A 25,194-nucleotide genomic window follows, 5' to 3' on the forward strand; every position below is an offset into this window, starting at 1 on the left:
CAGGAAAGGAGGCCTTGAGCTCCAAAATCCCTGATTTTGTGCAAATAGATAGAGAAAAATCTCACTAAAACAGGAAAAGTCAAGAGAGGAAAGGAAAAGGGAAGGAAAACCTTGCTAAGATGGGGAAGAGACCATTAGGGTTTCTTGGGGAATGAGGGTTTCCCGCAGCTATAAAAGGAGGTCCCCTCCACCTAGCAAAAACCAACCCAGGCTGAGAGAGCAAGCTTCCTCTCTTACTAGCAAAAATCCAGTAGCCCTATTCACTCTTCTTCTTCGTTCTTCTCTGTTAACAGACTATTTTCAGAGTCTGTCAAGCTGCCGGAAGAAGTAATGCCCTTCCTTTACCCCTTTTAGCCAAGATCATCCTGCAAACCTTGTCTCCCTCATCTTAAACACTCCCATTTCTCCCTAGGAAGCCTTATTCTCCTCTTTGGTGCTCAACTCATGCTGACCTTGCTCCCATGCCACAATCTCCTCATGCTAAGCTAAAACTTTATCTGTAAGCAAGCATAAATTACCTATAAGCAGCCATCATTTTCGTTGGTGAAGATAACCAGAACACTTCCTAAGGCTTTACTGCCCTTTCGAAGTGCTTTTGGGGCTTAATCTTCGAACTCCAGCACAGGGGGCAATTTCAGTGATTTCCCTCTTCTGGCAGCCCAGCCCATTTGCAGCTGCCGGAAGAAAAAGACCCCCACAATCTTTACATTTTAAAATGAAAGATCTTTTAAGAAATTTTGCATACATTATTAAAAGTAATAAGCCCCGTTCCAAAACATTTCTTATAAATGTAAGAGAAGGTGAACAGAGCACACACAGAATCAATCAAACAACCAAAAACGTCAAAAGACAAAAACTCAAAATGATCACTTGATCTCTGAGAACCTTCAAACACACTGAAGCAACCTAAAGCTCATTGAGCCACAAGAAAGAAGTTAGCTATAATCCAGAATCTCTAACTTCAGTTCAGTTTCAGAGAAATAGTCATTCAAAGCGAGATTTATCTCGTTACAAATTTGGTTCAGCACAAGCCAAATCAAGCAGAGTCCGAGTTTTTATAAATATGAAAACCTCAACAAATTTATGGAGAGCCTTGATCAAGCAGAACAGGTACTGCAGTGCAGTTCCAGCTCAGTAATCATTAAGTCCAGCCACTTCTGCCCTTTCCAGACTGAAGAGGATTCCAATTTTGCCTATTCAAAGAGCCTTCCAGGACTTGAAATTGATTGAAGCTCTGCCAAACTCAAACGTTGGTACCGATTTATAGTTGAAACTCGACGGTTGAAGTTGCTGACAGTTTAGTCCAGCACATGCATACCCAATCTAGCCTGAATCAGAAGCTTCTGTCTAGACAGAAATGGAAGTCTAGCCTTCATTTTGTCTTTCTGGAGTTGGTTTTTTACTGTAGAGTTTTGTAAAAGTCAGTTTCGCCTGAAAACAATCCATTTTTTCACTATCTATTCTGGCAAGAACTACCAACATTGTACTGTGAAAAATTATGAAGTCTTCACCAGTCTGAGGCAGGAAAAGCACTTACTTGGGAGATATTTCTCACCCAAATTCACAATCGTTTGTTTAGAAATCAGTAACTTGGGGAGCAAGTTATCTATTTTCAAGAAGTCAGCTAGGATTTTTATTGCTAGCAGTGGCACGCTCGCACACTAAAGAAAGTTAACTTGTTGACCAGTCAATGGTTTTCAAGGCAATGAGAAATTTTACCCTTCCATCACAGGAACAAACACAAAATGGGTGAACAAAACCACAAATCATTTTAATTGATACGGATGTTCATCTCAACTGCCACATAAGGTGGTATGAAAATATTGTAAGAGTAGCATTATTATGGCCTAAAATAGTATAGAATCAAACGAAATCCACCAATTTTTGTATTTCCTTTAAAAAAAATTTATAAGGTTTTGAATACACTCGAACTTTTATAAAGTCTTTTAAAATTGTGATTGAATACATCTAAATTTGAATGGAGTTTAAAAAGTCTGAATTGAATACACCAAAAATGGTATAGATTTCTATAAAATCGTGATTAAATACACTTTTAAACTTCGTTAAAATCTTTTAAAATCTCAATTGAATACACCCCTTAGTTTGGTAACAATATATATTTTTTATTTTCGCATTTTAATCAGTAATACTATCAAACTTGAATCAACAATGGTGTCTAAAAACATTTTGACTTTCTTGTAGTTTGTTACCTAGTTTGTTGGAAGTGTGGAATGAGCACACGAGGCGAGGGGGTCTGCGATTAAGTTGCAAATAGTAAAATGTGTAATTATTAGACCAAACGCAAAACGACCTGAACATGATAGCGCCGATGCGGGAGACGGAGCGTTTTACTGGCATACACCATACATTTCACGACATCAAATCAAATTAAAGAGCGTTATCAGGAAATAAATAAAATAAAATAAAAACAAAGAGAATAAAGTGAAACATAGGGAGTGTTTGGCAACGACCTTATAACCTCCACCACCCATCCTCACGGAGATGCCGAAAAGGTCAAAATGAAAAATGGAATCATAGGAAAATAGAAAAAATGATAAAAAGGGAAAAAATGTAAATAAAATATTCCCATTTTGGGGCTCAGTAGCTGTACATATAGCATTTGCACCTGGCTTCACAAACCCTAGTCTCTTCTTTACTCTCTCATTGTCTACCTGAAGCCCTAGCAAAATGGCTTCGCGAAGGCTCTTATCTTCTCTCGCCCGGTCCTCCGTACGCCGAGCACCTTCTAAATCTCCGATCTCAAGCCCTAACCCTAGAATCGCATCCCCATCGCCATCGTCTCGATGCGCTTCTCCTTATGGCTACATCCTCAACCGCGTGGCCCAGTACGCCACCGCCGCGGCTGCCGAGACAACGACGGCGTCATCATCCCCTAAAAGTAAGGACGCCGGGAAGGGAAAAATTACCGACGAATTCACCGGGAAGGGCGCGATCGGGAAGGTGTGCCAGGTGATCGGAGCCGTTGTCGATGTGAGGTTCGAGGAGGGCTTGCCCCCGATCTTGACTGCACTTGAAGTGCTGGACAACTCGATCCGATTGGTGCTTGAGGTGGCTCAGCACTTGGGCGAGAACATGGTCAGGACCATTGCTATGGATGGTACTGAAGGGCTTGTCAGAGGACAGCGCGTGCTCAACACTGGTTCTCCCATCACTGTAAGCTATATATACGATTGTTTCCCGGTCCGCGCTTACTGATTTTACCTCCTAGGCCATGATTGTCACTAGATTTGATGAGAAATGTTAGGGTTTCATTATGCTTGATGGTAAACTGCTGACTTTGATGCTTTTATGGATGGGAATGTTCTGCGTTTTGATTGATTTCTGAATTGGTGCTGGGGTTTTCAGATCTGGAAGTTATTATTGTTTTTCTCTCCGGTACATTTTCTCTTAGTAGAATCGTTGCCGAGTGATTTACATTTCTGGCTTCTGCTGTTCAAAGGTTTAATATTTTAGGTCCTTTTTAGGGTTCAAGTAATATATTGACCGTTAGCTATCAAATTTAAACATGTCTTCATTGGCTAATTTTCTTCGGATCTTATGTGGTCAAATTGTGATATTTTCTTTGGCATTTCCATTTTTCATCTATAATCTTGATCATTCAGCACTCTTTTTGTTATAATTGATGTGTTTATTTTTTTGAATTTAGTTTCAGTTTTCAAATTTGTTTTTCCTTGAATTCTGACTTATATTTTGGTATTTATTTGCCTTTTTAGGTGCCTGTTGGTAGGGCTACCCTTGGTCGAATCATGAATGTCATCGGAGAGCCCATTGATGAGAGAGGCGATATGAGTACGAAATTTAGAAACCTTTAAAAACAAATCACTTGGTTAAGTAGTTGTGTGAATATTTTACTGCAACATGTCAAATACATGCCACGCAAGTTTCTGACAATTTCTTTGTGAATACTCCAACAGAAACCGATCACTTTCTGCCCATCCATAGAGAAGCTCCTGCCTTTGTTGAGCAAGCAACTGAACAGCAGATCCTTGTTACCGGAATCAAGGTATATTGGTTTTAACCTCTACTATCTTTACTTGTAATAGCATTTGATCCTCTAATTGCTGTATTCCCTTCCTTTAAAGTATATGTTATGTGCTCTAGATTCAGTTTACTAAATTACTGGCTTCATATACAGGTTGTAGATCTTCTTGCTCCCTACCAAAGAGGAGGAAAGATTGGGTTGTTTGGTGGTGCTGGTGTAGGAAAAACTGTGCTTATTATGGAACTTATCAACAATGTTGCAAAGGCTCATGGTCAGAGTTTTTCGAAATATATACATGTTAGTACGCTGGTTTTGTCCGTGTTATTGTTTGTTTACATCTATTTTCATTGATCAGGTGGTTTCTCTGTGTTTGCCGGTGTTGGAGAACGTACTCGTGAGGGTAATGACTTGTACAGGGAAATGATTGAGAGTGGTGTCATTAAGCTAGGTGAAAAGCAGGTAAAGACACTGCATTTCACTTGCCACCCTCTCTCTACGCATTCATCACTGTCTGTGTTTTCTGGAAAGTTATTGCTTACTTACTCTTCTTCCTTTTCTTTTTCATCAGGCTGACAGCAAATGTGCTCTAGTGTACGGTCAAATGAATGAGCCCCCTGGTGCTCGTGCTCGTGTTGGTTTGACTGGGTTGACTGTGGCTGAACACTTCCGTGATGCTGAAGGGCAAGATGTGCTTCTCTTTATTGACAACATTTTCCGCTTTACCCAAGTAAGCGTGGTTGCTGAGGAACTATTGAAGATTGTATGTCTTCAGACATTGAATATTGTTAGTGACGCTATGTTTGTTTCTGGCCCATCCTGCAGGCAAACTCTGAGGTGTCTGCTTTGCTTGGTCGTATCCCATCTGCTGTCGGATACCAACCTACTTTAGCTACTGATCTTGGAGGTCTTCAAGAGCGTATTACTACCACCAAGAAGGGTTCCATCACTTCTGTCCAAGCTATTTATGTGCCTGCTGATGACTTGACAGATCCAGCTCCTGCCACCACCTTTGCTCATTTGGATGCCACCACTGTGCTGTCACGACAGGTCTGACATCTACATGGATTAATTGCAGTTTATCTTGCCATGCCATATTTTCAGTAACCTTGTTGACATTTTGAAATGAACAGATCTCTGAGCTTGGTATCTATCCTGCCGTCGATCCCCTTGATTCCACATCTCGTATGCTCTCCCCTCATATTTTGGGTGAGGAACACTACAACACTGCTCGTGGTGTCCAGAAGGTTCTTCAAGATTACAAGAATTTGCAAGATATTATTGCTATTTTGGGGATGGATGAGCTTAGTGAAGACGATAAGTTGACAGTCGCCCGTGCCCGTAAAATTCAACGTTTCTTGAGCCAGCCGTTCCATGTTGCAGAGGTTTTCACTGGTGCCCCTGGAAAATACGTGGAGTTGAAAGAAAGCATTACCAGCTTCCAGGTATCCCTTCCTCCTCTCTCCCTCTCTGTTCTGTCTGCATGTTTCCTCATTTCTGATATTGAAGTTTTGTTTATTATTTTCCCAATTACTGGTGGAATTCCTCTCTTGGAGAAACTATTAATTATATAGTTCTTGTTTTCCATGATATTTTACGATAACAATTAATTATGTATGTTTTGAAATGATGGAGTCATTAAAGTATTAACAGGAGAATTAAGGTTTGCCAAATTCAGGATGATAGAGGATGGGGTTTTTTATGTCCATCAAAGTCTGTTCTAATCTCTGTTATCTTTTGATAATCATTTTATTCAGGATAAGGACAACTTTTGTTTTTGGTTGACCTTTCGGTATCTGTTAATAATTTAATACTATGCTTGATGCTATCTCAGTTTATTTCTCTCTTTCTCCACAAGAATAAAGGCCATGAGTTAACAATGTTACTTACCACCGAGTCACCCCCTTAAGTTACACCCATCTATTTTCTGCATGCATGAATAGTACCAATGTTTAAATTTGGCGGTTTTTGACTTGATGATATAAGGACTAGTGAGCGTGATTCATGCTATGTTTTTGTTATTTTATTTTGACAGGGAGTGTTGGATGGAAAGTACGATGACCTTTCAGAACAATCGTTCTACATGGTTGGAGGTATCGAGGAGGTCATTGCTAAGGCTGAGAAGATTGCCAAGGAGTCTGCTGCCTAATCTTCTTCCCCCATCTCACCTGTTCCTTTTATCTTGATAATTGCGAAAAACCCAAATAATTTAGATGCAGCTGGCATTGCTAGCGGACAGGATTTTCATTTTTGAGAAACAAAGTGTATGAGCATTTTCCATTTCAGATTTAAGCATATTCCCGGGTGTGAGAGAAATGGAGCCAATGGGCCTAACCCCTTTTTTCTTGTTGTTCAATAAGGGGAAAAAGAAAAAGAGGACGTGTACATTTTTTTTTTCCTTTTCTATTTAGAAAAATTGGATGCGATTGATGTTAAACCCTTGTTCATGTGAATTACTTGAGAGTTGCAGGCTATGCCTAGCTGTTATCCAATTTGCTTCTTGTGTACCTCATATGCATAATACCTTGTTTTGTTTTACTGCGTGGAGTTGTCGAGTGGCTGATTAGGTTAGCTGCGATATGCAAATAATTTCGACTTCGATTATGTTATTCATTGCCGACCTAGCCTTGTTCAATTTCTTGGTTGTGTGGACTCAAACCCAGCTAAACGGTCTTTTAACTTGAATGTCTTCATCCACACACCCAACAATTGATGGCCTCGTTCGTTTGATAGTTTGGCTTGGATCGTTTGGTGGTCTAGATCATGGATCCGGATCCCCTGCATCCTCTGCTCATGACTCGTCCATTTTAATTGAAATCAAATAGTCTAGTCCAGTGTCCACGTCACAACCAATTGCTTTATCAGTTATCCTCCATAAGCCCAGGATCTCCCAAAACCAATGCCACGTGGATACGCGACTATCCAAGTCTAACCTCAACCCGATCCAACCACGGGTTCGTCACTTGACCTTTGAGATTCTCGACTGTTTGTTGTGTCATCACCTGCTTTGGCGCCGGCCTTTTCCCACCGTAGCCCCCCGACACAAACATAAAATCCTCCCAACCTAAACCTAACAGCCATGTCATTTACAATCTTCCAACCCGCTTCGGTGCCCCTCCTCCACTCCCATGCGCACCTTAGCTCACCCCTCCCTCCCATGTCTATCTTACGCCGCCTGAACGCCAACCACCTAAAACTAAAACTACGCCGCCACCGCTTCGCCAGTGTCGCCGCCGCAGTACGCCAGGACACCGCGCTCTGGACCCAAGCCCCACTCTCCGAGATTGAACCAGCCGCCGAGTCGCTCTTCCACGTCCGCATCGACTTGTCCGACGCGCCCGACCTCGCTTCGTCCCACACGCGCGCTGGCCAGTATCTCCAGCTTCGCGTCCCGGACGAGTCCAAACCCTCGTTTCTGGCCATCGCGTCGCCGCCTTCGTTGGCGGCGACAAAGGGCGTGTTCGAGTTCTTGGTGAAGAGCGTGGCGGGGTCCACAGCGGAGCTTCTGTGCACGCTCAAGAGAGGGGATGTCGTGGAGCTAAGCCAGGCTATGGGGAAAGGCTTCGAGATTGATCGGATCGACCCGCCCGAGAAATACCCAACGGTTCTAATATTCGCCACGGGATCTGGAATAAGGTCAGCAGAAAAAAACATTATTTGATTTTAGAGCATTAGGTGGATTTATTTGCTTATTTACAAGCGATTTGACATGCCACAGCCCTTGAATATGTGCAGTCCAATCCGTTCTCTGATTGAATCGGGGTTTAGCGCCGATACAAGATCAGACGTCAAGCTCTTCTATGGGGCTAGAAACCTCGACAGAATGGCTTATCAGGTTTCTAGACATGAAATTCTATTTATTTGTTTTCATATGCTCAATTTCAATTTATGACTTTTGCGTGATTGTGGTTCTTGTTCCTCCCAAATCTTATAGGATAGATTTAAGGACTGGGAATCTTCAGGTGTTGAGATTGTGCCAGTATTATCACAGCCGCATGATGGTTGGACGGGACAAAGTGGTTATGTGCAGGTAACCTGTGCTCATGCGCTTGAGTGGGTTGTAAGCTTATTTTGAGTCGTCTCACTTTGAACTGCCCAAATAATGCTTTCTATGGTTACATTTTCAGGCTGCTTTTTCCAGAGCCAAGCAAATTTATAACCCTCTTTCTACAGCTGCTGTTTTATGTGGGCAGAAGCAGATGACTGAGGTACCTTAATGTTCTATTTCGCATTTGTAAATTTTTTGGTTTGCGTCTCCATGTTTGTTTGAATCTTTCTGAGCATCCTCTGGGTTCATATTTGATCTTGTGGCCGCTACATTGGTAATAAAAAAAAAGTTACAATCGACTGAATGTCTTGTGTTTGTCATGTTCACACTCATACATGGACGTAAAGATAGATATTGTTCTGTGACCTATATAATTTTGAAATCTTACAAGGAGCTAGTCTCAGTCCTGATCTGCGCCAGACAATGTGCTACCATTGTCTTGTTTACTAGTTTGTCCCACAACTTAGGTGTAAATAATTTATTGCATTACCACTTATTTGGTTAAACAAAAGTACAAAGATCAGTTTGTCCTCAAGCTATATCTTGTTCCTTATCTTATATGTTTAGAAGGATCGGTAAATAGACGAATCTGTTGATTTTGAAATTAAAGTTTTATGATCATGGTCCTAGTTTTTGTGGTTTCCCATGATATCTTTATTTCACACGGCTTGCTGCTATCATTTAAACTTTATCACATTTCGTTGGCATCTGCATAGTAACTTGCGCCAAGGTATCTGTCTTTTGCTTTCGTTACAGATATGATGTTTGTCTTTTGGCATTGGTTGATATAGTCATGATTGTTCATATAAACCAGATCTACCCTTAGCAGTCAACCAACTGAATTTGCTTACTTTAGTGGCTTACACAATCATTGTTAGTCAGAAAAATAGAACTACGTGATACATGTAAAGAGAAATGTAGATAAAAGGAATTTGGGCGATGACCAACTCTAGTGAGTGAGGTGTCTTTTGTTTAAAATAGTTGATGCCTCATTTAGTTCTCATGTCTGTCAATGCAGCAAGTAGTGCAAGCTAAGCCACTCTCCATGTGCTGCTATAGACTTAATTCTGGTGTTAGCTTCAGCATTGTCACTTTGATCTCTATCACGATCAAGTTTCAAAGCAGACGTTACAATTTGAAATGTTTTCTCATTGCAGGAGGTTACCTCAATTCTTATAGCAGATGGAGTCCCCAGTGAAAAAATACTGAAGAATTTCTGACTAAACCATCAAAATCGATTGTTGTATCATTAGTACTGAGGGACAGTGTATTGATTTGTTCCCCACTGCTGAGGATAGATTATCCTAAGCTTGGAAAAAGAAAATAAATACAATTTTGGGATTCTGACTTGCAAGCATCTTCGTAGTTTGTATGTCAAAATTGTTAATTATCGCTCCCAGAAGATAGAATTATAAAATTTTAGCTTCGACATGGAAGGAACTTGGAAGTCAACTTATTCTGAACTTTTAAATGATATTAGCCAATTTTTTTATCGATATCAGAAAGTCCGGTGAACTGATATTAAAGGCTGTAACGTCACATAGACGATTTAGATACGCGTCTAGACGTCAATCTACAAGTTTTCTTTGGTGTAGTTACACTTCTAGAACATTTAATAAGATCTAAATTTCCTTTTGGAGGAAAAAGAGTTCCACTGCGACAATTTCAAATAAAATCCAACTCGTTATTGAAATATGTTAAGAAAGAACAGGCATCTCAATTCAAGTGACAAGTTAGGATACAAATTCGGGCAACCTTACACAATTTAGTTTTCTGCAATCAAGAATTGAAGCAAAGTAAACAAGACCAATATAGTGAAGTGCTAACCCGCATTTTAAAAGATAAGCCTACAAATTTTATCCTCGTGGGCATCGTTGTAGTTGTTATCAGTTGCATTTCCTTTAGCATCTTCTATGTGCTTTCCATTGGGCTCAGGATCTCTGTCCTCATCTAAGTGATGGTGACGATGTTTGTGGAGATGATGGCAATGGTGGCCACTTCTCTTGTGCCTCAACTGTTTACCTGCTTCGTCATGGTTGTCATCTGATGACTTTCCTAAAGATCTGCTCCTCCTGTTGTGTAAGTGGGAATCAGAGTCTGCTGACCTAGAATCAACACTATGTGATCTTGATCGCCTATGACGTTTATGGTGTTTTGCGTGCCTTTTCCTTCTAACATCACCATCCTCATAACTTAAAGAATCAGGAGAAAGGGATCTCAACTGTCGGTGGCGTTTGTGGTGCTTAGAATGACACCTTCGGATTCTTCTCTCATCCTCATCACTGTAAGAACCAGAAGAATCTGAATCTGACCTCTGATGGCGCCTATGGTGCTTCGAATGACTTCTCTTGACTGTCTCAATATCATCATCACTGGAAGAATTGGAAGCACCGGAGTCTGATCTAGAATCATGATGTCTGTGCCTTTTGTGGTTTCGCTTCTTCCTCTTCCTATTTCCTTCGTAATCACTCTCATATTCATCACTGCCTTCATCACTTGAGCTTGAAGAATGTCTCTTTGGCTTTCTCTTGGATTTCTTCTCCTTCCTCTTCTCACTGTCACTTGTATCAGAGTGAGCGTGCTTCTTGTGCTTCTTGTGAGTTCTTTTACTTGACTTTCTTCTACCATCACTGATGTCAGTGTCACTATCATTATCAGAAACTGACACAGATCTTCTCTTATGCTTTGAAGATTTCAGCTTCCTCTCTTTGGCTTCAGCATCAGCTTTTGCCTTGGCAGCAGCTTCTAGTTTCTGCTCCCATTTCAAAGGGGCTTCTTTCTTCTCCAAAGCTCTTTTCTTCTTCTCCTCAACCAGTTGCATGAACCTCCTGGTATCCATTTAGATATAAAAACCAGCACAATATCTGCATGTTTGTATGATGACCGGAAGTACATCTCACAGAAGAGAAAAAAAAATGTTAGTTCCTTAACCATAGAGCATGTTCAATAACAATCACAAACTTGTTTTAGAATCCCATATACGAAGATGAATACTAATGCCAAGTCAATGAGTGATTGCTTGATACTCAATGTCATTCAAAATGAGCTAACAGAAAAGAAACTTAATAATAATGTTCTCTTTCCCTATAAAATACCAGGCATCACACTTCAGTCATAGATGCCCTCCTTCTTCCTCACATCTTAACATTCATCATTTTTAAGCCATACAGAAATTCAGAATAACAAAGACCCAACCAACATATGAACAGTGACTAATTACTCCAGAAAACCTGGTATATTACCCACTATGAATCATTCCTATCCTAGGTTAATCTACAAATCAGTATCCACCAAAATACCTAACAATAACAATTGTTACCAACTGAAAGGTTATGGCACTGACACAAGTTTACAATCAAAACGAAATAATGCAAATCCATTCCACCAAGAATAATACACACGTAAAGAATGATACTTCTCACATAGAAAGTAAATGGAACAGTAGTTCAGAAATTCAATTCGGCTTTCTTACCTTATCCGGAGAAAATCCACAGCTCAAAAGACCAAAGTCCAGCCTCAACAGCCCAAAGCTGCAAGTCTACTTCCAAACTGCCTGCAAGGTAATGACGTAATTTTTTTGTAATAAAAAACCCATTCTTTAATCTTTAAATTTTCAAACAGTGACAGAATATAGCTGAAGATCCATTTTTCACTAAATATATTTTCTTTTTTTGCATCACGATGAATTGAAATTTACTTTCGGCAACTATAGTTCTTTTTCTCAGTAACCGAGTCAAACCCCAGAATGAACATACATATAATCCCGTAATTTTAATTAATTAGACGATCAGATTAACGATATCAAAAACCCCAAATTTTACAACAGATCTTATCACTAAAATACAGAATTATAAACCCCTAAACTGTCAATGAATTGGTGACTGGAACGAGGTCATAGGATTAGCAGAAGAAACTTACCTGCAAGATGAGAGAGAGAGAGAGAGAGACAGAGAGACAGAGAGACAGAGATCTAAGGATGTAATTCGTGGCCTTGGAAGAGAGCTAGGGCTTGACTTTCGGCTTTCCAGAAACGTCTACGCGTTGGCTGTTGGGGCCTTGGGGGGGTGTATAAATACAGGGACGCGCACGGCACACCGACTCTTAATTTTTTGCAAATATATAATTTTGATTTTGTAAAATGAAAGGACTATAATGCCCCGCTAGTAAAGGAAATTTCCCTTTATGTTTTTTAAAGAAAAAAGAAAAAGAAAGTTTGTTTAAATAATTTTTTTTTTTTACCAAAGTAAAATGGCGTTATAGAACGAATGTAGAAATCAAACAAAATCACAGATTTTCCATTTTTAAGTTTCCTTTGTGGAGAAGGAAAAGAAAAACAACCCGCACAAGGCAGAGTGGCAGACTGACTTGGTCAATTTCACTCGTTAAAACTCCCAAGTCTATATTCTTCACCATCTTCTTCTTCATCTTTTTCATTTATTTTTTCCTTGAATTCATCAAATCTCAGCAAACTCCGAAGTCCCAATAATGGCGTCTTCAGCCTCCACATCAGGCACCGCCACAAACGTCATGCTCGCCATCTTCGAGAAGAAGACGACCCAAATCGAGCTCTACCGCCCACTCCGCAACTACATCGCCTTCAACTACTCCGAACGCGAAGCCCAGAACCTCGAAGACGATCTCCAAACGGTGAAACAGCTCCGCTCCGACCTCGAGCGCCAACCCGACCCATCACTCACTACCCGCCGCGACCTCCTCCAAAATTACTACAAAGCCCTCTGCCTCGTCGAGACCCGCTTCCCCATCTCACCCGATAAGGATCACATCAATACCATCACTTTCGTTTGGCACGACGCCTTTAAAAACAAGCAAAAGGCTTCCCAGCAGAACATCCACTTGGAAAAGGCTGCCGTTTTGTTCAATTTGGGCGCTGTGTATAGTCAGATTGGGCTTTCCTACGATCGCGCCACCGTTGACGGTCGGCGGCTGGCTTCTCACGCCTTTATTGCCTCGGCCGGGGCGTTCGCGTTTTTGCGAGACAATGCGGCGACCAAGGCATCGATTGGGAGCTCGACGACGGTCGATTTGTCGGTGGAGTGTGCTGGGATGTTGGAGAGGTTGATGCTGGCACAGGCGCAGGAATGCGTCTTTGAGAATACCATAGCCAAAGGGAGCACGCCGGGTGTTTGCGCGAAGATCTCGAGGCAGGTGAGGGTTCTATTGTATCTATTTGATTGATTTCAAAGTGGGGTTTTCGAGTGATTGGTGAAAACGATTGAATTGGGTTTTGATAGACTAGGAAGAACTTAGAAGTGTGTTGGTAAGTATTGTGTGATTGGTTGAATTGCAGCATATGGGTTTGTTTGAGTAGGCGATTCTGCTATGAAATGTTAATTTTCTTTTATTTCACAAGTTGTGTGCAGTGGGGATTACAGACGTTATTTATTGTAGAAAAAAGTGTACTTTAACTAAAATAATAGCAGGTATGAAATGGGTCTTATGGCTATGGCAAAACCGATTGCTTCCTGTATTCTGTTTGCAGGTAGTGGATTTTAGCTGATTTTTAGCAAATATCATATTGACAACATTGCACTGAAGATTATATACTTCATTGATATTCTCGGAATTGTAACTTTTAGTTTCTTCTGAACTACTATGTTTTGGGTCTCTCCAACGTGATTAAATCATATGATGGTAGAGAAATTAAGTTTCATATTTCTATCATTTTTAATGATCCGCTTGGTTTTGCTCAAAATTGATTTGACATGGATGTGGTTATAGGTTGGGCTGTATTACGAGGAAGCTTTAGCGGCATGCAATGTTCCGCCTTTAAACCAGCATTTTGACAGGGCCTGGATCTCACACATGCAGTTAAAGGCAGCTCTCTTTTATGCAGAAGCTTGCTATAGGTATGGTCTAGAGCTGCATGAGAAAGAAGAGATTGCAGAAGAAATTGCACGGTTAAAGAGTGGGATCAGTGCTTTATCTGAGGCTAAGAAATCCACAAAAGGGGCTGCTGCACAGATTCTGGATGCAATTAGCAAGTTAGAGGCCAATCTTAACCGTAATCTGGAGAGGGCTGTGAAGGAGAATGATAGAGTTTACCTCATGAGGGTTCCTTCCCCTAGTTCCTTACCACCCCTTCCAGCATTTTCCATGGTGAAGCCTTTGGCGATGAATGAGGTCTTAGATGCGAGCAAGGAGAAGATGTTTGCCAGTCTTGTTCCAGATAGTAGTGCTAAAAATCTTTCCAGATACACTGAAATGGTTGATGACATTATCAGAACACAAGCAGAAAAGTTGCAACAAGCGAGTGAACTGACCAGAGTGAGGCTCAAGGAAATGGACCTTCCAGAGTCTATTCTTGCATTGGAAGGGAATTTTACTCTTCCTACAGATCTTAAAGAAGATGTGGAGGCAGTGCAGATAAGTGGGGGCCCTGCTGGTTTGGAAGCTGAGTTACAGCAGCTCAGGGATTTGAGAAGGGTGAACCAGGAGATTCTGATACACATTGAGGAGCTCTTGCAGAAAGAGGCAAGAGAAGATGCTCAGTTTAAAAGCCAATTTGGAGCCCGATGGACGAGGCCTCAGTCAAGCACTCTTACAAAGAACTTACAGGATAGGCTAAACAGGTTCGCAGCTAACTTGAAGCAAGCTGCAGATAGTGATGCTCGGATTGAGCGCTCAGTCAGAGAGCATTCAGCTCTCATGTCAATCCTTGATCGTCGTCCGGTAATTCTCATTCTTTTTCATATATATCACTTCTTCTTCTTCTTCTTCTCCTCCTCCTCCTCTCTCTCTCTCTCTCTCTCTCTCTCTCTGTGTCCAGTGGAATTGAACTTTTTTATCTACTGTTAGTGCCATGTATTTGTAAATTATTTTATGTTGTTTTTGCTCTCAGATTGAATCTGCCCTCCCAACTCTGGCAAGGCCAATAATGTCTTTGGATGCCAATGAAGATGCTATTTTGGGGGCCCTGAAGCAGAGCCTGGTAAGTCTTCCCCCCTTTGTAGTTCATCTCTATAAGGGTTACATGAGTTGACTTATATGGTTATTCCTGTATGTTTTAACATATTTCTGTTATGCTCATTCTTTTCTTGCTGGTGGTCCATTCCTATTTTCTTCAGATACTTGCCTAGTTGTGGTAATTTTTGTAATAATTTAGTGGATGCAAGTGCTAGTGTTTTTGTAAGGTAGTGTTTTCCATCCTCTTACTTGCTTTCAAATCATTATAATGTTTAAAAGGAAATGATTATAACCTCATGACAGTTTAGTGGTTGATCTCATACTAACGAGAGTATAGTTATAATGTATTATTAGTTTAATTATCTGTTAAACTGTGTATGTGTTTGTGTATGCGCTTATGGGTGTCCCATATATCTATTTGTATATATAACCTTATATGAAGTTGACCCTGTTGTATTGTATTGGAAAATAGGTTAATTTTGTGCAACCTTAGTTGGTTTGGTCATTGTTAGTTTTGTAATGAATACTTTTACATTTTAAATTTTTGTGCTCAATGCAGAGGCAATTGGAAACTCTTGGTGCTCAACGAGCAGGTCTTGAAGACATGCTTAAAGAGATGAAAAGAAAGGTGCATTGATTAGTTGATTATATTCGTTTTGCTTGTTAATGCCTTTATTGTTCTTTCCTCCCCTCTTTTTGTGTTTTAATTTTCTTTTCTTGAGATGCCCTTTTTCTTACCTTATTCTGTTATTAACTAGCTGGATTGATTTCCTGAAATAATAAATAATTCCTTGATTGGTAGATTTAATCTTACTTTGATTTTGAATGCAACTTTTTGGGAAAAGTTTCTTTGCTACTGTAGCACTTCATGGATGAGCTTTTTCAATCGTTAATGATGCCTTGGTTCTTAAGTTTAGTGCTTTGTTGGGCTTATATTTATATATGTCCTCAGGATGATATACTTCCTAAGTTGATGACATCAACTGGCTCCTATGAGGATCTGTTCAGGAAGGAGATATCAAAATATGATCATATATGCGAAGACATAGCCCAAAATATTGAGGCTCAAGAACAATTATTGCTGCAAATCCAGGTCTATTTCTTATTTAATCTTAGTTGGACTTTCATTTACATGTTTCTTCAATATCATTTTTTCTACTCATTTTGAATTTTCAAAAGAGCAATTTTTTTATATTGTGGTTCTGATGTGCTGGTCCAAGGTTCAATTCCTTTTAACATCTTGGAGGAGGTCTTATGAGAGAAGACACACACACCCACACACACACTATCTTTTTGGATAGTTGAGATGGATGTGTCAGATTAAGCTACGTGCTATGGAAACTTCTGATTACCCGTGACCTGTCAGTCATTCTATAGTTCGAAAAATCATGTATAGTATTCCTTTGAGTGTGACTTTTACAGATATATGTAGGGTCTCTAAATATTAGGGGACAAACTTCATCTTCTTATATAATATTCCTAAATAAGTGGAACTGGATCTAGTTCTCTATACCCATCTCATGATCAAAATGATTGTTGTCATCTGCAGGCCCAAAATGATGAGTTTGCTGCCATCTTCAACCTTGAAGATTACAAAGGTGGGCTTAAATAATAATTAAAAAAAACTTGTTTGTTATGGTTTATATGCTTTAAGGTTCATTGATGCATTATTGAATGAGAGTCATTCAAGTATGGTAGTGCAATCAAAGCTAGTTTTGAACTGGAAGTCTGGATACTTTTATTTTACAAGAATGATCATAACATGAATTCCAATGAGGTTAGCTGGTCAACAAAGTTAGTTCATTTCACCTGAGGCTTGAGACAAGCACAAGTACGAGATTTCCTGTTTCTTGACTATGTTAGATGAACTATGGTTATCTGCCTTCTTGTTTGTTTACATGCTAGTTTAGCCTACCCCATGTTGACCATGATGTGCTTAGGCTGGGTGAGGGTGCTTGTCTAGCTGTTAAGGTTCTCACTGGTTTCTCAACCTGGAAACTTTCTTTTCCTTTAGGGGGGGAAGACAGTGACTATCCAAAAGCCTCCGCATTGAGATCTCAATCATTTTTCTTATAATTCTTAGGGAGATTCACTATTATACCCAATATAGGGGCCCAAATTATTTATAAAAAAACCCTATATGAAATGGACTTTAGAAACTCACCCAAAGCCCATTTACAACATAACAAACTGCCATTGATTTCTTAAAACAAGCCCAACCCCAAAACCTCATAAAAAAACCCAAAACACTCAATAGGGCATCAAAGTAATTTAGGTGCCTCCCTCGGAGTGTAGAGCTATGAGTGGACTGAGAGAGGGAGAGAAAGTGGGAGGGGGTGCGGTGAGTGTTAGACACTTGCCCAGGTTCTTTAATATTGAAGCAAAGGAATTCAGAATCAAGGTTGACGACCTCTCCTATGGAGGATCAATCTTGATTACTGAGAAGGGTAGAGCGCGTGTGTTCCATGTTTCTCTTGAGCTTAGATGTGTGAATTGGCTGGTCAGAGAGCTGCAGAACCTTTTGGAAAATAAAGAACAGAGATTTTTTCGACAGTACAAGGGAGATTCTTTTCAAGTGTGGATGGAAAAGCTTAATAATGGAAAGGGTCTTCACATGCGACTGTCGAAATGCGTACATGGAGTAGTTAGGTCTGTGGTTGTTCCTCAGGGTCGAAACAACTTCGGATGGGTCTCAATGAAAGAAAACTTAGAGACCATATTGACGGGGAGGATCAACTCGAACATGGTCAACCCAGCGGCCAAAGATGATTGTGCCGTTTCGAGTGGCAAAGGTAGATCGGTGGGTAAAACTTACAAGGAGGCGGTAGAAAGTGAGAATGGGCATGAAAGGACGGCTACTGAGAACAACACTACGGTTGGGAACTCGAACTGGAGTTGGGTGGTGGCCTGTGAGAGGCAAGTTCTACATCAATCCTGGAGTGATATCAGGTTGGCCCTAACAAGCTGGTTAGATAAAGAGGTTGAACTATTTCCATACCAGATTAACAGGGCCTTCTTTGTTTGTGATAGTAAAGAGGAGGCTTTTAGAGTTAATAACACTGGTAAGCTGGCGGTGGAGGGACAAACAGACGTACTTTTATATAGTTGGGAACGTGGTCTGGAAAATAATATCCCTAAAATTGTTAGCTATGGAGGCTGGATTGGGGTCTCTGGTCTTCCTATGCACTGGTGGAGAAAAGATTTCTTTGAACGTATTGGGAATGAATGTGGGGGGCTGATTGAATTGGACCAGAGAACGGAAAACTTCAAGTATCTGTTCGAAGCAAGAATCAAAACCAGGAAAAATCAAGTTGGATTTCTTCCCGAGATTGTGATTCTCAATGAAGGATCTGAGTCCTATTTTGTGAAAATTAGACCTATATCTCCTGCGATTAGGCCCACAAACTCCTGGTTCCCTCCGCCTAAAATGGCGGGTGGCCGGAGACCAGTGGAATCAAGCGACGGTGGCGGTCTTTTCAATCATGGGGACTTTTTTTCAACCCACGTGGAGGGGGAAAGGGGCAATCACATCGAGAAGCGGAATTTCATAGGGACTGAGAAGGATTGCGATAGATTGGCGGCTAGAACATTGGAATGCGGAAGTGGGATCTGTGGGATCGGCAGATTACCTGGGTTGCTGGCCCCACAGCTGGAGCCAACTACGAAGTCTTGTCAACTGCCTGCAGATCTCGCCAGAAGGTCAACCAATTTGGGTGTTAAAAAATCCTGCGCATGGGCCTTTAATTCAGGTCCAAAATTTGGGCCTGTTTTGGAAGCCATCTCTGAGCCAAATCCTGCAATTAAAACTGTATCTAACTCTGGGCCTGGTGGTAATTGCGACCCAATACCAAACTTTCAGGGTAATGTGAGTTGGGCTGGGCCCGCTCAACAGGAAACCAGATTTAGATCCAAGTTCTGTAGGTTAAGTGGAAGAAGCATTAAATCTAATAGACGGGGCGCCTCCTCAACTCATGATGTGCGACCTGGACACGGAGGGGAGTTTGCAACTATATCTGAAGATAGACAGGGGGACGAATCGTGCGATTCTGTGGATGGCAGATCAATCGCTTCAGCTGGAACTGAGGAGGACGATCTCCCTTCTGAGGTGGAGGAGACAGTTGATGTAATTGAAAGTGACGACAGGTCTGTGGCTAGAATTATGAATGGGTTGACTAATGGGATGGTTTTAGAGGGCCACGGCGAGCTGGAGGATAAAAATTGTGAGGAAGACGATAAGGTGCCAGGTAAGGAAAGGGGCGGAGAGGTTGGGCATTCGAATTCAGATGACATTGAGGGGGGCAATGGTGATGGGGTGGTAGGGGAGAAGACTAAAGAAGTTGAATTTGTGAGTTACAGCAGAAGAAAGAGGCTTGGGGAGGAGAAACATTCCCGGATTATGGCCAAACTGAATCTCACGATGGTTCCCATTAGGAAGCAGTTATCACTTGGGTGCCTCTCGAAATCTAGCCGATCAAATGGTGAATCTGGCAGGAAAAGGAAAGGGTGCTCGACTAGGGTCGAACCGGAAGTGGATAGTGTGCAGTCTAAATTGCTTATGAGGGAGGTCAAGTTAAATAAATGAAGATCATATCTTGGAATGTGCGAGGTCTTGGGAGCAAAAGGAAAAGGGTGGTGGTGAAGGAGCAGTTGTTAAGAATAAATCCAGATATTGTTATTTTGCAGGAGACTAAGAAAGAAGTTTTTGATAGAAGACTTGCAGCTGGTATTTGGGGTTCTAGATTCAAAGAGTGGGTGTATGCCCCTTCAAGGGGTAGGTCTGGTGGGATTGCGGTGATGTGGAATTCTCAAACTACCTCCATTTCTGACTTTGAAATTGGGGAATTTTCTGTTTCTATAAGAATTTTGGACGCTTCTGGGGGGGATTGGTGGCTATCAGGTATTTATGGCCCTTGTCATCCTAGGGATAGAAGAAGATTTTGGGAGGAATTAGCGGGGTTGTTCGGTTTGTGTGGTAACAAGTGGTGTATTGGGGGGGATTTTAACGTGGTTAGGTTTGTATCTGAGAAATCTAACGGAGGTAGGATGACAAGTAGTATGAAGATTTTCAATGATTTTATCGATGACACTAACCTGCGAGACCCAAACCTATTGAATGCTTCCTTTACATGGTCTAATTTTAGGGAAAACGCAGTGTGCAGAAGACTGGACAGATTCCTCTTCTCTGAAGAATGGGAAGATTCCTTCCCCCATGTTAAACATACGGCGTTAGCAAGAGTTACCTCTGATCACTGTCCAATTATGTTGGACACCTCTATTTTGAAATGGGGTCCTGGCCCTTTCCGCTTTGAAAATATGTGGATAGAACACCCGGAGTTTAAGAAGAAATTCAAACAGTGGTGGGGGGGAGATCAGATTAACGGATGGGAGGGTTACAAGTTCTCTAGAAGGCTGAGGACTATAAAACAGAAAATAAAGGTCTGGAATAAGGAAGTATTTGGGGATTTGGTCTCTGCAAAGAAAGAGGCAGAGGCTAGAATTGCTGCTCTTGATTTGATGGAAGGGCAGGGAGGGTTAGATAACACTCTGAGAAAAGAAAGGGAAGATTTATACTTTATGGTGAGTGACTTAGTTCACAAAGAAGAGGTGAAGTGGAGACAAAGGGGGAAAATCCAGTGGGCAAGAGATGGGGACAGCAACACCAAGTTTTTTCATCGTATAGCAAGTGGCAGAAGAAAAAGAAATTTTATCCAGAAGCTGGAAGTAGCGGGCGGTGGTGTGGTTGTCAGTGAAGGGGAAATAGAACTGGAGATAATTAATTTCTTCAAAAATCTATATAGCAGCAATGTAGAGGCGGGGTGGTGCTTGGAAGGTCTGAATTGGAATGCAATTAGTGTTGAGGAGGCTGAATGGTTGGATCGACCCTTTGAAGAGGAGGAGGTTAAAAGGGCGGTTTTCGACTGTGGGATTGATAAATCGCCAAGTCCAGATGGATTTTCCATGCTTCTCTTTCAATCTTGCTGGGATATTGTGAAAGAGGATCTTATGAAAGTTATGGCGGACTTCTTCAACTGTGGTATAATCAATGCAATCACGAATGAGACGTTCATTTGCCTCATTCCCAAAAAGAAGGAATCCGTTAAAGTTAGTGATTTTAGGCCTATCAGCCTAGTGACAAGTTTGTACAAAATGGTGTCGAAAGTTTTGGCTTCTAGATTGCGGGAAGTGTTGGGCAGCACTATATCTAGTTATCAGAGTGCTTTTGTGCAGGGTAGGCAAATTTTGGATGCAGCTTTGATTGCCAATGAAGTGGTGGAGGAAAGTCGAAGGCTTAACAAATCTGGAATGGTGTTCAAAATTGACTTAGAGAAAGCCTACGATCACGTGGAATGGAGATTTGTTGATGAGGTTTTGATTAGAAAAGGATTTGGGGACAGGTGGAGAAGCTGGATTCGTGGCTGCCTTGAGACGGCTAACTTTTCTGTGATGATTAATGGAAGACCAAGGGGTAAATTTCGTGCCTCTAGGGGTCTGAGACAAGGAGACCCGCTCTCCCCTTTCCTATTCACTTTGGTGATGGATGTGTTAAGCAGAATTATGGAGAAAGCTCAAGATGCTGATGAGTTTCATGGACTTTCCCCTGGGAATGGGATGGTAGAGATATCCCACCTTCAGTTCGCTGATGATACCATTTTTTTCATAGAGGATAAAGAGGAGTACTGGAATAATCTCCTTCAAATTCTGGAATTGTTCTGTTTTGTGTCGGGTATGAAAATCAACAAATCAAAATGTTCTCTAGTTGGAATTAATCTTGAAGAAGGGATGGTGAATGAGATGGCTGGGGCGTGGGGATGCGAAGTGGGGGTCTGGCCTATGTTGTATTTGGGTCTTCCCCTAGGTGGGAACCCCAGGGCGATCAAGTTTTGGGATCCCGTTGTGGAAAAAGTGGAGAATAGATTACAAAAATGGAAGCGAGCTTGCCTATCCAAAGGGGGAAGAGTCACAATGATTCAGGCTGTGTTGTGTAGTATTCCTATCTACTACATGTCCCTTTTCCGGATTCCTATTGGAGTAGCCAATAGAATCGAGAAGCTTATGAGGGATTTTCTGTGGGAAGGCTTGGATGGGAAATGTAACCACGCTGTGAGTTGGGAGGTGGTGGGCAAGGCAAAATTCTGTGGAGGGTTAGGGGTGGGTTCGTTGAGGGCTAGATGTGCGGCTTTGCGGGCAAAATGGCTTTGGCGTTTTCCTAATGAACCTCATGCTCTTTGGCATAAAGTGATCAGAAGCATTTATGGAATGGATACAAATGGGTGGGATGCTAAACCTACAACTCGGGGATCTTGCCGCAGCCCGTGGAGGGACATTTCTAGCGGCTATAATTTGTTTCTTCAAGGTTGTGTTTTTGTGGTAGGATGTGGAGTTAGGGTCAGATTCTGGGAGGATGACTGGAGCAGGGGAGGTTTTTTGAAGGTGGTGTTCCCAAGACTCTTCAATCTGTCCAGGAAGCAAAACCACAATATTTCCTCTTTTTCGAGCTCGGATGGGCTCATTCTCAGCTGGGATTTTGGTTTCAGAAGGAATCTCAATGAATTGGAGATATCGGAGGTGGCTAGATTGTTGGATCTATTGGAGGGTGTGAGGTTGTTCACCTCCAGATTGGATAAGAGAATATGGAAGTTTGACCCCTCTGGTCTATTCACCTGTCATTCTTTCTGTTCTCATATTCAGAATTGTGGTGAGGGGGAGATCTTTCCCCCGTACACTCAAATTTGGAAGGCCAAGACTCCTCTGAAAGTTAAGATCTTTGTGTGGCAAGCGGTGTTGGGAAAACTAAATACTGGGGATACTTTACAGAGACGTTGTCCCTATTTGTGCATGAGCCCTCACTGGTGTGCTCTATGTAATATGGCAGGGGACAGCGTGAACCATCTCCTTCTTCATTGCCCTTTCTCCCTAAAGTTGTGGGAAACATTATTGCAAGAAGTTAATACGGTGTGGGTAATACCAGAAGGCTGCTTTGAACTTTTTTCCATCAGAATTGATGCTTTGGGAAGGGGAAAGAAGGCAAAAGTTCTCTGGGGTAGTCTGATGCAGGCAGTGGTTTGGAACCTATGGCTGGAACGTAACAGGAGAATTTTTGAGGATTATAAGGGAGTGGGAGTGGCAGAGTTATGGGATAGAGTGAAGTTTTGGGCTGCCCTTTGGGCATCAACTTCCCCTGCCTTTAAGGATGTACCCTATCCTTCAATTATGCGCAATCTGCTAGCTGTAGTATCATAAGGGGCTGTTTTATGTTTGGTTGGCTAGTTAGGTGTTGAGTGGCCTTGTGTCTTTTTCGTCGGCTAGTGTTTTCGTTTATCTACAGTCTAAATGTCTTGTTTTGATCCTTACAATTTGAATAAAAATGTTTCTATTCAAAAAAAAAAAAAATAATTAAAATTAAATTCAATAGGGCCAGCTGTCATTTTTTGGGTTTGTTTATATAAATTAAATGGTGTGGGGTTTATCTATATCTTTAGTGCTAAGAATGGGTATATGACTAAATGTCTCTAATTTTCTTAAGCTGATTATCATATTAACTAGTACAGGAATATATGGCAACTCAGGAATGCTTCCTCCTCTTCACGTTGTTGGAAGGTTGCATCATTTATTCACAATCTGGAATGTTGCATATTCAAACGAACTCATGTCTTTGTCACGTCCAACATGGGTGTTTTATATGCTTATAAGATGTTTCTCAAATTTGCATCTGTTCTTCTTACCTGTTCTGCTGTCCATGTTGATATCTCAAAATCTATCATTATAAAAGCGTTCTTCTATGTTGGGTCGTTTTCTGTACTCTATGTTTGGATGTGTTTGTAAGAAGGTCCTCCAGCTTTGTTACGGCCTAAAGTTTTACTTCTTTAATTTTAATGGATTGCGTTCTTATTCATGCTTGTTTTGTTTTTGATTCCTTCTCAATTTGTCACAGCATCTCGTGAGAAATGTTACAAGCAGATTCAAGCTGCCATAGCAAAGTTCCGCGAAATTAAGGACAACATAAACGAGGGGTTAAAGTTTTATGTTACTCTCCAGGTAATTTTCAACAGTGTGCTGTGCACTTTATAGCTATTCGAGCACACTATTTTTGTAGTTATGGTTTGATCTCTTCTGGTGTCTTATTTGAGAGCATGCTATCATCTTCACATGATTGTATTTGAGAATTGTCTCTCTGACTTCATGTTCCGATGTTGTGCAAAAAGAGTCTCATTATCTGAGGCACGATAAGCGTTGGTGGGTGGTTAATTTGATTTTTCTGTTTTCAACAGGATGCAATAACGAATGTAAAGCAGCAGTGCAGTGATTTTGTGATGACTAGAAACATCCAGTGCCAGGAAATGATTGAAGATGTGCACAAACAAATGGCAGGCCTCAATTTCCAAGATGCTAAAAGCACAGGCGCGTACAACAACAGCTATCCTTCTGTCGGACATCAAGCTCAGAGACCTGTTTCACAACAGCAAACAGATCCTCGTCCTCAAACACCATACTACCATCCTCCTGAGCAGCCAGCAATGGCTGGGTATGCTCACCCTCCCCCGTATAGCTCAACGCAGCAGATGCCTTCTCCTTACGTTCTGCCACCTCAAACTGGTAGTCCATATGCACCTTCTCAAGCTGGTAGTCCGTACCCACCTCCTCAAGCCGGTAGTCCATACCCACCTCCACAGGCCCAGCAACAGCCACCTGCAAACCATGACTATGGTCAACCTGCTTATCCGGGGTGGCGAGGTCCATACTACAATTCCCATGCACAACAAACGGGATCTCATCCTCGACCTCCTTACACCATTCCAGGTCAATACCGTCCTCCTCAACAGGGTGGCTACTATAAGCAACAATAGTGTAGGCGCCCATACCATGCGCCATATAATCTGATTGTTTATGAAGTGTTGTTAATTTTGCCGTTTGGATGATTTCCCGGTAGAATGAAGATGCAGTCATCTGAGATTGTATAGTCTATATAAGTCTGGAATATTTCGGGGTGACTGACTGGTGGTTTGCTTGATGCCTTCATGTGAAGTGCATGTCTCTCGTTCAGACATTTTTCAGTGTATAGCTTGAGCATTTTTAAATACATGTTGTAGACGTATAGAAATAATGAATTCAGGTATTTGAACTATTATGGCCAGATTTTATCATTTTATCAAGAAATACAGTCAGTTTTGTGGATTTCTGAAAGCATGACATGAAATCATATTCTAGTATTAAAAATATGCAA

At 41.3% G+C, this 25,194-nt stretch overlaps 4 protein-coding genes across 8 annotated transcripts; 3 read left to right on the plus strand and 1 right to left on the minus strand.

Moving 5' to 3' along the window:
* The first annotated feature begins 2,425 nt into the window (after positions 1-2,425).
* Positions 2,426-6,507, plus strand: LOC117634572 (ATP synthase subunit beta, mitochondrial). Of its 2 annotated transcripts, XM_034368732.1 has the most exons (9): positions 2,426-3,174; positions 3,735-3,810; positions 3,936-4,024; positions 4,157-4,274; positions 4,359-4,462; positions 4,572-4,730; positions 4,826-5,050; positions 5,134-5,445; positions 6,036-6,492. In XM_034368732.1, the coding sequence occupies exons 1-9, from the start codon at positions 2,689-2,691 to the stop codon at positions 6,147-6,149; spliced, it is 1,683 nt and encodes a 560-aa protein (XP_034224623.1). In that variant the 5' UTR covers positions 2,426-2,688; the 3' UTR covers positions 6,150-6,492. The 2 variants fall into 2 exon arrangements, with proteins under 2 accessions (XP_034224623.1, XP_034224632.1); XM_034368741.1 differs by lacking the exon at positions 4,359-4,462 and having other exon boundaries at positions 2,591-3,174; positions 4,157-4,300; positions 6,036-6,507.
* Positions 6,508-6,856: 349 nt separating this feature from the next.
* Positions 6,857-9,539, plus strand: LOC117627553 (fruit protein pKIWI502-like). Its single transcript, XM_034359689.1, has 5 exons — positions 6,857-7,636; positions 7,736-7,835; positions 7,935-8,030; positions 8,128-8,208; positions 9,206-9,539. The coding sequence occupies exons 1-5, from the start codon at positions 7,080-7,082 to the stop codon at positions 9,266-9,268; spliced, it is 897 nt and encodes a 298-aa protein (XP_034215580.1). The 5' UTR covers positions 6,857-7,079; the 3' UTR covers positions 9,269-9,539.
* Positions 9,540-9,711: 172 nt separating this feature from the next.
* LOC117627535 (nucleolin 1-like) lies at positions 9,712-12,097 on the minus strand. 4 transcript variants are annotated; one of them, XM_034359673.1, is made up of 3 exons: positions 11,967-12,097; positions 11,521-11,601; positions 9,712-10,912 (listed from the first exon to the last, which is right to left on the minus strand). In XM_034359673.1, exon 3 carries the CDS (start codon positions 10,885-10,887, stop codon positions 9,883-9,885), a length of 1,005 nt encoding a protein of 334 aa, XP_034215564.1. In that variant the 5' UTR covers positions 10,888-10,912; positions 11,521-11,601; positions 11,967-12,097; the 3' UTR covers positions 9,712-9,882. The 4 variants fall into 4 exon arrangements, with proteins under 4 accessions (XP_034215564.1, XP_034215559.1, XP_034215570.1 ...); XM_034359668.1 differs by having other exon boundaries at positions 9,712-10,943; XM_034359679.1 differs by lacking the exon at positions 11,967-12,097 and having other exon boundaries at positions 11,521-11,960.
* A 229-nt stretch (positions 12,098-12,326) lies between these two features.
* On the plus strand, positions 12,327-25,145 carry LOC117616187 (vacuolar-sorting protein BRO1-like). Its single transcript, XM_034345428.1, has 8 exons — positions 12,327-13,214; positions 13,788-14,738; positions 14,908-14,997; positions 15,532-15,600; positions 15,925-16,065; positions 16,522-16,570; positions 23,905-24,008; positions 24,242-25,145. The coding sequence occupies exons 1-8, from the start codon at positions 12,534-12,536 to the stop codon at positions 24,815-24,817; spliced, it is 2,661 nt and encodes an 886-aa protein (XP_034201319.1). The 5' UTR covers positions 12,327-12,533; the 3' UTR covers positions 24,818-25,145.
* The last annotated feature ends 49 nt before the right edge of the window (positions 25,146-25,194 follow it).

The sequence above is a fragment of the Prunus dulcis genome, chromosome 1 (genome assembly GCF_902201215.1).
Source record: "Prunus dulcis chromosome 1, ALMONDv2, whole genome shotgun sequence".
NCBI lineage: Eukaryota > Viridiplantae > Streptophyta > Magnoliopsida > Rosales > Rosaceae > Prunus > Prunus dulcis.

Bases quoted from the DNA above. Each gene is read 5' to 3' on its own strand.
- LOC117616187 (XM_034345428.1), top strand. From the start codon at position 12,534: ATGGCGTCTTCAGCCTCCACATCAGGCACCGCCACAAACGTCATGCTC. The intron at 13,215-13,787 runs GTGAGGGTTCTA...ATGTGGTTATAG, and splicing joins GCGCGAAGATCTCGAGGCAG to GTTGGGCTGTATTACGAGGA. The intron at 15,601-15,924 runs GTGCATTGATTA...ATATGTCCTCAG, and splicing joins TTAAAGAGATGAAAAGAAAG to GATGATATACTTCCTAAGTT.
- LOC117634572 (XM_034368732.1), top strand. From the start codon at position 2,689: ATGGCTTCGCGAAGGCTCTTATCTTCTCTCGCCCGGTCCTCCGTACGC. The intron at 4,731-4,825 runs GTAAGCGTGGTT...CCCATCCTGCAG, and splicing joins ACATTTTCCGCTTTACCCAA to GCAAACTCTGAGGTGTCTGC. The intron at 5,446-6,035 runs GTATCCCTTCCT...TTATTTTGACAG, and splicing joins AAAGCATTACCAGCTTCCAG to GGAGTGTTGGATGGAAAGTA.
- LOC117627553 (XM_034359689.1), top strand. From the start codon at position 7,080: ATGTCATTTACAATCTTCCAACCCGCTTCGGTGCCCCTCCTCCACTCC. The intron at 7,836-7,934 runs GTTTCTAGACAT...CAAATCTTATAG, and splicing joins TCGACAGAATGGCTTATCAG to GATAGATTTAAGGACTGGGA. The intron at 8,209-9,205 runs GTACCTTAATGT...TTCTCATTGCAG, and splicing joins GGCAGAAGCAGATGACTGAG to GAGGTTACCTCAATTCTTAT.
- LOC117627535 (XM_034359673.1), bottom strand. From the start codon at position 10,887: ATGGATACCAGGAGGTTCATGCAACTGGTTGAGGAGAAGAAGAAAAGA.